This window comes from Rhincodon typus, chromosome 40 (genome assembly GCF_021869965.1).
Source record: "Rhincodon typus isolate 14 chromosome 40, sRhiTyp1.1, whole genome shotgun sequence".
Lineage (NCBI taxonomy): Eukaryota > Metazoa > Chordata > Chondrichthyes > Orectolobiformes > Rhincodontidae > Rhincodon > Rhincodon typus.
Window position 1 is genome coordinate 3,445,687 of NC_063371.1, and position 11,623 is coordinate 3,457,309.

Sequence of the window (11,623 nt, forward strand, 5' to 3'; positions counted from 1 at the left end):
GAAGAAGAAGGGTCTAGGCCTGAAATGTCAGCCTTCCTGCTCCTCTGATGCTGCTTGGCCTGCTGTGTTCGTCCAACTCTACACCTTGTTATCTCAGATTCTCCAGCATCTGCAGTTCGTACTATCTCTGTAGAAGTAGACCATTCAGCCCATCAAGTCTGCTCTGCCGTTCGACGATGGATTTGATCATCCTTAACTCTTAATCCCTTCCTGATTAAGAATCTACCTCACCCTTGAACATTCTTCAAAACCCGGCCCCGCTAACCCTCCGGTAAAGAGTCTCATAGATTCACTCCCGTCAGAAGAAATTTGTTCTCATCCATCTTCAGTGGGCGTCCCCTTATTCTGAGATTACACCCTCTGGTCCTAGACCCTCCCACAAGGGAAAATCACCCTCTCCACATTTCCCATCAAGTCCCTTTAAGAATCTTGTCTGTTTCAATAAGGTCACCTCTCATTCTTCTAAATGAGTACAGGCCTCCCTAATCATTCTGTGCTGCAGCTTTCCAATAGTCAAATAACCTGCAATCAGCTGGTGAAATATCTCTCTGGCAGGTTCACTAGCCTCCTTCCCACAAGCACAGACAGACTGCTCAACAATGTAGGGCTTCGTGCCAGTGCAAGTTTCAGCCTTTAACCAGTCTGCCTGCATGCACACCCACGTGTTTCTGTACAGTAATGAAAGTCCAGGAGCTCGGGTTGATCCTAGACACAAAAATGGATCCCCTTGCACCCCACCATCCCCATGCCTGCAATTCAAGCAAACAAGCAGCCTCAACACAGTGGGCAAAGAAGCAATGGAACCTGGCAACAACACCACCACCACCACCTCCCCCCTACCCCCAGCCCTCTATCACATTCAAGTCATGGTCTCAGTGCACTGCTTGCCATCAGGATTTGTCTCCTCCATCCCAGAGAGAGGCCTCACATGATCAAACAGCCCATGGGCTAATTCTTATGCTCCAGGTTGGTTTGGTATAGCCAAGAAAAGTGCGTCTCCTGTGTGTGTATGTGCGCGTGTGTATACGCATGTATGCCCGGGAGAGTGTGCCTGTATGTGTGCATGTGTTGCCTGTGCCTGTGTGTAGGGTGTGCTGTATGTAAATATGCCAGCCTTCAGCCAAGAGATGACTCATCCCTGACACTATCACAGAATTAGTACCATGCAGAGTTAGGCAATTCAGCCCATTATACCCGCTGAGCTTTTCCAGCAATTTCTGTTTTTGTGTTTGTATCTTAGTTCAATCCCCCTAGTCCTCCATCTCCTACCTGATCCCCATCTCCCTGCACAAAATTTCTATCCAAATGCCCCCCATCCAACGCCTCCCCCACATTTCCAGGCAGTGCATTCCACACCATAACCACTCACTGGGTGAGAAAGATTCTCTTCACATCGCCCTTACTTCGTTTGCCTGTCCCCTCGTTCTTGCTCCTTCTATGAATGGAAACAGCTTCTCCTTCTCTACTCTGTCCAGCCCGCTCCTGATTTTGAAACGCCTCTCTCATATCTCCCTCTCAGCCTCCTTCTCTGAGAAGCAGAGCCCCAACTTCCCCAAATCTATCCTCTCGTCACTAGAGTTCCTTGCCCAGGAACCGTTCTTGTAAATAGTTTTCTGCACTCTCTCCCATGCGTTCACAGCTTTCCTGTAATGTGGGACCCAAGATTGTAGACTATGCCGAACGAATAGCTGGTTCCAGGTTTTGTTACTTACCCACTGTGAAATCCATGTTTCGCAAAAAAGTATGCATTTCCCGGAGGCTGTCTGTCAAGCCCATGTCCCCAAAAGTGAAGTACGTCACATCCCTGCGTGCCTGGGCAGCAGCCATGATCTGAATGAGAGCTGAGAAAAACCAAATGGAGACCATAAGGCACGGGAGCAGGATTTGGCCATTCAGCCCATTAATGTGACAGCCATTCAGTGAAATCATGAATCATCCTCAGAGTCTACTTTCCTGCCTGCCTTTCCCTCATAACCCTCAATTTCCCTTCCTGATTAAAACCTCAGCCTTGAATAGATTTCACGACCAGGCCTCGAGAGCCCCCTGCGGTTAAGTATTCCACAGATTCACTCCCCTTGGAGAGAAGAAATTCCTCCTCATCTGTCTTCAATAGACAACCCCTTACTATGAGATTACATCCTCTGGTTCTTGACTCTCCCATAAGGGGAGAAACAACCTCTGCACATCTCCCCTGTCAAGTCATAGAGTGATACAGCACAGAAACAAACCCTTCGGTCCAACTCATCCATGCTGGCCAGATAACCTAAGTTAATCTGGCCCCATTTATCAGCATTTTGCCCATATCCCCCTAAACACTTCCTATTCACGGACACATCCAGATGCCTTTTAAATGTAATTGTACCCGCCTCCACCATTTCCACTGGCAGGTCATTCCACACATGCACCACCCTTTGCCTCCTCTAAGAATCCTAGATGTTTCAATCAGGTCACCTCTTATTTTTTCGAAGTGAATACAGCCCCAATCTACTCATAAGACAGTCCCTTTGTACCGGGGCTCAGCCAAGTGGACCATCTCTGGGCTGCCTCCGATGACCAATCTATCTTTCCTTAGATATGGGGCCCCAAAACTCTTCACGGTATTCCAGCTGTGGTCTGACAAGTGCCTTGTACAGTTTTAGCAAAACCTCCCCAACCTTTATACTCCATTCCCTCTGAAATAAAAGCCAACGTTCCATTGGCCGTCCCTATTCCCCACTGAACTTGAATGCTGGCTTTTTGTGATTCATGCACTAACTTTGAAGAGGACAGTCACCCTAATTTCAGTAACCAGAGGAGGGCACTTTCATCTTTGTGCTGGTACACATTTTCTCTTCAGAATGCAAGCTATGGTCAAACTGTACCCAGTCAAGCATGAACAAGCCAATAAAAATGCTCTTTATTCCCTGCCGCCAAGGATGGGCAGCTTTCCCTATTTTTTTGGGAGTCTGGAGTATTTTCCTCGTGAGGTTGGGGTAGGCAGACTGGGGAGAAATTTGCCACTGAAGTTTGGGGAAGGCAGACTCCTGGCTTCCAGTGCCACCAGGTGGCAGCATCGAGCTTGACATAGCCCAAGCGACTCAGTGGCCCCACCAGCAGTTGCTGGCCAGTACTGCGGCCTCGGATCTTCTCCCCCAATGTGCGGTGGAAGATCTAAACATGCCTTTATATGGCGCCTTTTGTGGCCTCGTAGTGTGCCATGGTGCTTTGCAGAAAATGGAGCACAAGCGCTGTCAAAGCATGGCAGCTAATTTGAACACAGCAAACTCCCATTAACAAAGAATAATAGTTTTTTTTAAATGACACTAATTGAGGGGTAAATATTAGTCAGCGAACCTCCTGTCCAACTGAGGGGGCAGGTGGGGCTTTGAGGTGACATTTTAACCATGTTCTGTAAAGCAGATGCAGTTTAATGGGGTCCGATGTGAGGTTATCCCCTCTGGCAGCAGAAACCGAAAGCCGGATTATTTTCCGAATGGCAATCGATTGGGTAAAAGGGGGTGGGAGGAGGAGATGCAACAAGACCTGGGTGTCCCTCCTACACCACTCGCTAAAAGTCAGCCTTGCAGGAGCAGCGGGCGGTGAGGAAGGCCAATGGGATGTTGGCCCCTTCATGGCAACAGGATTGGAGTACAGGAGCAGGGATGTCTGGCTGCAATTGGACAGGGAGAGACCACACCCTGGAGCATTGTGTACGTGAGGTTCGGGTCTCCTTATCTGAGAAAAGATGTTCTGGCAATGGAGGGAGTGCAGCGAAGGTTTCCCAGACTGATTCCTGGGATAGCACAGACTGACAGATGAAAAGAGATCAGATCGGGTTAGGATTATATTCACAGGAGTTTAGAAGAATGGGGGCAAGATGGCAGTTTCACAATCTAAAGATCCGAGTTAGAATTGAGATGAGGAGAAATGTCCTCACCCAGACAGTTGGGGAGTCTGTGGAATTCTCTGCCGCAGAAAGCAGTCGGGGCAAAACACTGAATGTTTTCAAGAAGGAGTTGGATTAAATTTTACGACTAAAGGGATCAAAGGATTTCGGGGATCATAGAGTGGTACAGCTGTAAAGCACAGAAACAAACCTTTTGGTCGAACTTGTCCATGCCGACCAGATATCCTAAATTAATTTAGTCCCATTTGCCAGCATTTGGCCCGTATCCCTCTAAACCCTTTCTATTCACGTACCCGTCCAGATGCCTTTTAAATGTTGTAATTGTACCAGCCTCCACCACTTCCTCTGGCAGCTCGTTCCATACATGCACCATCCTCTGCATGAAAAAGGTGCTCTTCAGGTCCCTTTTATATGTTTCCCCTCTCACCTTAAACCTATGCCCCTAGTTTTGGACTCCCCTACCCGGGGAAAAGACCTTGGCTATTCACCCTATCCATGTCCCTCATGATTTTATGAACTTCTATAAGATCACCTCAGCCTCTGGCGCTCCAGGGAAAATAGCCCCAGCCTATTTGGCCTCTCCCAATAGCTCATACCCTCCAACCCTGGCAAAATCCTTGTAAATCTTTTCTGCACCCTTTCAAGTTTCACAACATCCTTTCTATAGCAGGGAGACCAGAAGTGAATGCAGTATTGCAAAAGTGGCCTAACCAATGTCCTGTACAGCTGCAACATGACCTCCCAACTCCAAACTCAATGCACTGACCAATAAAGGGAAGCGTACCAAATGCCTTCTTTACTACCCTGTCTACCTGCAACTCCACTTTCAAGAAACTATGAACCTGCACCTCAAGGACTTTTTGTTCAGCAACACGCCTCAGGTGTATAAGTCCCGCCCTGGTTTGCCTTTCCAAAATGCAGCACATCACATTTATCTAAATTATATTGAACGATGGAGCCGACCCAAAGGACAGAGTGGCCTATTTTCTGTCTTTCTGATGCTGATACCTCCAGCTCCCTCAGTAGTGAGCCTCCGACAGAATGGTGATCCCTCAACGCTGACCCTCCAACAAGGCAGTTCTCTCTCAGCACTGCTGAGAGGTGCCAGCGTAGATTATTTTGACCACGAGTGCTGGTGTGGAACTTGAACCCACCATCTTCTGACTCTGGAGAAGACAGCACTCCTCAGTGAGCCACGTTTAGTCCGAGCTGATGATTAGTTGCTTCGTTACGAAGGGTAGTTGAGTAAATTGACCCACCTTTAAGCTTTGCGTCGCCTCTGAAAGCTCCACAGCCCCAGTTGCCTGTGGCGATGGGAGTATCCGTCCAGGATGGTACCACTCGATGTGCATTGGAAAATCCGCAGTAGGCCTTATGGAGAAAATCAGTGTTACAGTTAATGCGGGCACTGAACTGGATTCAAGGCTGAGGCATCTGACTACAACAGAATACCACAGACCCCTTTAATAATTCCACTTTTCCTATTGAGACCTTTAAATCTTTTAAATAATAATTTCTTCTCCCATTCCAGAGAATCACAGAATCATTACAAAGCAGAATGAGGCCATTTGGCCCCAACATACTATCTCCTCGTGCCCAATCTCCTGCCTTTGACTTGCACACTATGTCTATCCACAAACCCCTCCGATGCCTCAACTGAACCTGCCTCCCCCATGTTTCCAGGCAGTACATTCCAAACCCTAACCACTCGCTGGGCAAAAAATAAATTTCTCAAATCTTCTGTACTTTGTTTTAAATCTATTTCCCCTCTCGTTCTTATCCCTTCTACAAACAGGAACAGCTTCTCCCTCTCTCTGTCCAGCCCCTGCAACTGATTTTGAAAAATCTCTATCAGATCCCGCTCTTCTCTCCGAGGAGAACAGTCCCAACCTCTTCAATCTATCCTCATCGCTGACGTTTCTCATCCTGGGAACCGTTCTCGTAAATCGCTCCTGCACCCTCTCTCCAATGCATTCACATCCTTCCTGTAACGTGGCATCCACAACTATGTGCAATACTCTAGCTGGGGTCTAACAGGTGTCTTGTACCAGGTCAACATCACCTCCCCTGCTCTTGCACTCTATGCCTGTATTAATAATGCTGAAAACGCTGGCTATTTTCTTTACTGTTCTCTCCACTTGTCCCGCCCCCTTCAGAGATCTGTGTGCCTACACCCTGAGCTCCCTCTGCTCCCTTTAGAATTGTATGCCCTATTTTGTACTATCCTTCCATGCTCTTCTGACCAAAATGCATCACCTCACACCTCTCACAACATTGAACCTCATCTGTCCCCTCTCTGCCCACTCCGCTAACTGGTCACTGTCCTTTCGGGAGTTCCGCACTGCCCTCCACACAGTTTACAATTCTTCCAAAGTCATCTGCAAACATGGAAATCTCCCCCTGTACAACAGGATGCAGATCAAAGCAAGGGTCCCAAATTAGCGACCCCTGGAGACCTCCCCTGCAGACCATCCTCCAACCCAAAAATAAAAAATCCATTGCTCTCTTTCCTATCCCTCAACCAATTTTGTGTCCAGTTTTATATCTTCACAAATGATGCATTTCCATTAGCTTAGCAAAGTATCTTGAGCTTACGTGGATGGATTGGAGACTCTAGACCGTGTTCTCCTCAGAAGAGGGTGGAGAGCTGAGTGATCAAGGGTTTCAAAACCTTCCGGCCTCTGGACCAAGTAAAGAGGGAGAAACAGTTCCCAGCGAGGCAAGGTTCGAGAACATAAGGGACACAGATTTAAGGAGTTTGGCAAGAGAAGTGGTCTTTTCCTGCAGCAAGTGTGTTACAGTCTGGATTCCACAGCGCGTGCTTTACGGTCTGGAGCGTACTGCCTCAGAGTGAGGGAGATAGATTCAACAGAGGTTTCCAACAGGGAATGGGATCATTACTCAGAGTCATACAGCTTGGAAACAGATCCTTCAATCCAACCAGTCCATTATCCCAAACTAAACTAGTCCCACTTGCCTGCTCCTGGCCTATATCCCTCCAAACCTTTCCTATTCATGTACTAATCCAAATGTCTTTTAAACATTGTAACTGTACCCACATCCACCACTTCCTCTGGAAGTTCATTCCACACATGAACCACTCTCTGTGTAAAAAGGTTGCCCCTCATATCCTTTTAAAAACCTTTCTTTTTTCACCTTAAAATACGCCCCCTAGTTTTGAACTCCCCCATCCTGGGGAAAAGCCACTCGTCATTCACTTTATTGGTGCCCCTCATGATTTTATAAACCGCTATAAGGTCACTCCTCAACCTCCTATGTTCCAGTGAAAATGTCCCAGCCTCTCCTTATGACTCCAAACCTCCATTCCTGGCAACATCCTGGTAAATCTTTTCTGAACCCTGTTTAGCTTAAGAATATCCTTCCTACAGCAGCGTGACCAGAATTGGACACAGTACTCCAGAAGAGGCCTCATCAAAGTCCTGTACAACCTCAACATGACGTCCCAACTCCTATACTCAAAGGCTTGTGGAGGTACCTCACTGAGAGTGAAAACCAGGCAGCATATTGGACAACACCACCACCTTCTCGGGCTGTCAGGAATGGGCAGAAAATATTGGCACATATTTTCCTCCATAAAGAACAATCGTGCAGGGGTCCTACTCCTGCAGGGAGCTGGTGCACACTGAACGGGCTGAATGGTCTTTTTCCGTGCTCATTCTGCGAGCACAATGTGCCCCGTCAAGCTCATTCCAACAACTACAGAATGGCCTCTTCCCTCTAAGGAATGCTGATGAGTGCATTCCCCTCTTGTCTGAATTAAACCTCTCAAATTTTGACCTTAAAAATCACTCCTTGCTCGATCAACCACAGACTTTGCACACTTTTAAAAAGTTTGATTGTGGGACGTGCCAGTATTTTCTGCTCGCCCATGGATGAGCCCGAGAGGGTGCTGGTCTTGTCCGATATTCTGCCTGGTTTTCACTCCCAGTACGTTATCCCCACACCTCCTCCCACTGTCAGAGACTAAATCCAGGTACAATCCTCCTGGTACAATCAGCGTAGCGCCAGTCTGCCACCTTACCCTCCGGTGGGCGAGCTGGTCAGTGGCAGGGAGGTTTGGCTGGGAACTGTATAAAACGTCGGTTAGGCCAGCGAGAGTATTGTGTGCAAGTTCTGGAATCCCCATTATAGGAGGGATATAATAGCACTGGGAGAGGGGGCAGAGAGAGATTTACCAGGGCGTTGCCTTGTGGGGGCTGGACAGTTTCAGTTCTTGAAGAGAAATTGGGACAGACTGGGGGCTGTTTTCCTTAGAGCAGAGGAGATTAAGAGAGGGGACATGATTGAGATTTAGGGTAGACAGGACAGAACCTTTCCCCTTGTTGGAGGGATCAATGCCTGTGTGTGCGTGTGCATCTGTGTGTGTGTGGAGCATAGATATATGGGAAGCGCAGTAGGCTTACAGGGGGACGTGAGGAAAAACGTTTTCACCCAGACGCTGGTGGGGAATCTAGAACTCACTGCCCGTAAGGATGGGAGAGGCAGAAATCCTCATCCCATTGAAGAAGGATTTAGATGGGCATTCACTATGCCAAGGCTGTGGGCCAAGTGCTGGGAAACGGGGATTGGATAGCGAGGTGGTTTGTTTCTGACCGGTACAGACCTGATGGGTGTAGACCTCCATAACTGTAGGACTTTGAAAGAGGTCAAAGCTGGGCAGAGCGGAGGGCTTTTACCTTGTGCAGCTCCCTGTCCAAATTGTGAAGTTTGTACTGCTCCGTGGGATCTCTAAAGTGAATGGCATCGATGGCCACTATTTCTGTTTGACGTCTCAGAAACAAATCTCTGCAAAAACAAACATAAAAAAAGGGCACAGGGGATGAATATGTCTGTTCGCAATTAAGGTGGCCACACACACACATACACACAGACGTACTCGCGCACGCACACAGCCACGCCCATTTGCTATTCAGCAAATTTATCTTCTGGTCGTGCAGTATTAAAAGTTAGACTTCGATGATGCCTTCATTATGTCGTGAATTTTGCTAGAAAGAGACACTGTTGGTGACCATTCTCCTCTGGCAATTATCAGGATTAAACGCAAGAGTGCCAAATTTCAAGCAATCACAACAAAATCTACGGCAGGAAAACGGGCTGCCAGTTGGTCAGCAAGTTGACTCTTATTGGCCGAGGCGTTGCCACAGAGGAAGCAGAAAGAGCTGGAGGTTTTCCCCAAGTTTGTGGGTCCTGTTTGCAAGGCATGTCGCTTTTGAACCATCCAGGAACACAGGAAGCCCTCAAGATTTAATTTTCTTTCTGCTGTCACTGACCTACTCTCTCCTCATTGTTAAAACCTCCATTGTCGACTAGCTCCATTTCTGGAAGTCTCAACAGCGTGGCCACCTAAGCAAACTTTTCTCCCGCCAGGAGGTTAAGATAATCGGGAGCTCAGAAGACTCACTACGTTGTACCCCCATTCCCAATTCTCTCTCGTCTGAGACAAATTGAAGCCAAAGAAAGGCAATTCTCAAACATCAGATAAAGAGAACAGTTATAGCACAGGAAAAGGTCATTCACCCATCATCGCTGCACTGACACACTGCCACAGCAACTCAGCTAGTCATAGAGTCACAGTCATACAGAAACAGACCCTTCGGTCCAACTCATCCAGATATCCTAACTAAATCTAGTCCCATTTGCCAGCATTTGGCCCATATCCCTCCAAACTCTTCCTAATCATATACCCATCCAGATGCCTTTTAAAATGTTGTCATTGTACCACCTCCACCACTTCCTCCGGCAGCTCATTCCATACACGCACCACCCTCTGTGTGAAAATGTTGCCCCTCAGGTCCCTGTTAAATCTTTCCCCTCTCACCTTAAACCTATGCCCTCTAGTTTTGGACTCCCGTACCCTGGGGAAAAGACCTTGCCTATTCACTCTATCCATGCCCCTCATCATTTTATAAACTCCTACAAGGTTTTTTCTGGTGGGGGAGGTGGGGAGGGGGAGTTGCCCTGGTTGCTCCGGGGAAAATAGCCCCAACCTATTCAGCTTCTCCCTATAGCTCAAAATCTCTAACCCTAGCAACATCCTTGTAAATCTTCTCTGAACCCTTTCAAGTTTCACAACATCCTTCCCTATAACTGGGAGGCCAGAATTGAACACGGTATTCCAAAAGTGGCCTCACCAATGTCCTGTACAGCCACAACATGACCTCCCAACTCCTATACTCAATACACTGACCAATAAAGGCAAGCATACCAAATGCATCCTTCACCACGCTGTCTACATGCGACTCCAGTTTCAAGGAGTCCAAGGTCTAACACTGTTTCTCTGACGGTACTGAACTGCCACCTTCAGTGCACGTGCATACAATGGGGTCCTTTTTAGAGTTTATTTTAGATTGCTCCTCTCTGTGTCAGACTGAATCTTGACAGTTCTCCGCACTAAACAGCATCTGCCACTTGCCTGCCCACAGCAGCGCATGTCCTTTCCCGCCCCAGGAATCCAACTGTGTCCTCTGGTGGACAGCGAAGCCTCCAACATCACACTCTCGGGTGGGGGAAGGCAGCTTGGTAGCGCACAACAAGACCTTGCAAGCGAATGTCCACTTTGCCCATTTTTCGGGGCTGGGTGGAAGGGTGTGTGGAGGGTCAGGGTGCCTGCCTTGGCAGGGGGGAACCACGCTCACCTTGGGGTTTCGTCGTTGTGGGCTCCCACCCATTTAAATGAGTCGCTGTAGCCGTTGTATTTGCTGTAGAGTTGCGAGCCTGCAAATCAGAGACAGGCTGGGGTCAGCGAGTGTTTCCCCACCCTGCAGTGTGCCCTCTTGTCTTCGCCCTCATCAACCTGCACAAAGGTGACCCCCATCCCAGTCCCCACCTCTGTAAGCTCGCTCACCACTCCTCCAGACACCATACCCAACCCAACCACATCTTCACAGTTTCCCATTCCCCACCTCCAAGCTATTTGACTGCAGAGGCATCTCGAAGTTGAGCACCAGGGGCATTCCCGCACAAAACGAATGAAGGGGGAACCCCAACAGGGTTGGGGGCTAATTTTGGACGAGGGGACACAATCTCACAAGGAGAAGAGGTATTTCCACCCATTTCCCAGCCTCCCTCCCATCCATTTCCCTACCCCTCCCCTCCTATCACTCAATCACTCCCCCTCCAACACAATTCCCACCTCCCCCACATCTCCCCACCTTCACCTCCTCCCCTCAAAATCCCAAAACCCCTCCCTCCACCCATTCCCCACCCCCAGCGGATTCCTCACCAGTAACAACCAGACACTCCCTTTTATCCAGCCTCTCGGTGAAGAGCCGGGCTGCGATCAGTTCCGGGCTGATGAGGAACCGGATCTCTTCCTGGACCAGTCCAGAGCTCAGTACCCCTCCTCCCACCAACGGGGACGCGAAATCCACCTACAACGGACCATGGAGGGGGGTGGGAGAGAGAAAAACAGATCAGTGATGGGGAGCAGCACTCCGGGCCCCACACAAGCCGCCATGGTGTCGTCATCGTGCTCCCTTTCACGTCTCGTGGGAGGGAGGAAAAAAAAGGCAGCGGTACAGAAATGCAGTTCGTCTCCGCTAAGCTCCGGGTTGGGGCAAAAGATTTTCCACCAGGAAGGGGTTAGATAGGGCTCACTTTGGAGGGAGAAGGGGGAGGGGATGAAGGGAAAGGGGAGGGGGGGGGGGGGGGGGGGAGGGGGGGGGGATGGGGGGGTGGGGGGGGGGGGGGGGGGGGGTTGGGGGGGGGGGGGGGGGG

At 49.0% G+C, this 11,623-nt stretch overlaps 2 protein-coding genes across 6 annotated transcripts in view; one reads left to right on the forward strand and one right to left on the reverse strand.

Moving 5' to 3' along the window:
* LOC109924482 (phosphoglycerate mutase 2-like) overlaps positions 1 to 11,623 on the forward strand; it is a 77,135-nt gene that overhangs the window by 42,020 nt on the left and 23,492 nt on the right. The window lies entirely within an intron of this gene.
* Positions 77 to 11,623, reverse strand: part of LOC109926081 (poly(ADP-ribose) glycohydrolase-like) — a 30,580-nt gene continuing 19,033 nt past the window's right edge. For all 5 annotated transcript variants that reach the window (XM_048618734.1, XM_048618733.1, XM_048618735.1 and 2 more), the window contains exons 11-15: positions 11,130 to 11,277; positions 10,543 to 10,621; positions 8,584 to 8,692; positions 5,146 to 5,257; positions 77 to 1,841 (exon numbers count right to left, since the gene is read on the reverse strand). In XM_048618734.1, the coding sequence (XP_048474691.1) occupies positions 1,705 to 1,841; positions 5,146 to 5,257; positions 8,584 to 8,692; positions 10,543 to 10,621; positions 11,130 to 11,277 (585 nt within the window). In that variant the 3' untranslated portion in view covers positions 77 to 1,704. The remainder of the gene's footprint in view (positions 1,842 to 5,145; positions 5,258 to 8,583; positions 8,693 to 10,542; positions 10,622 to 11,129; positions 11,278 to 11,623) is intronic.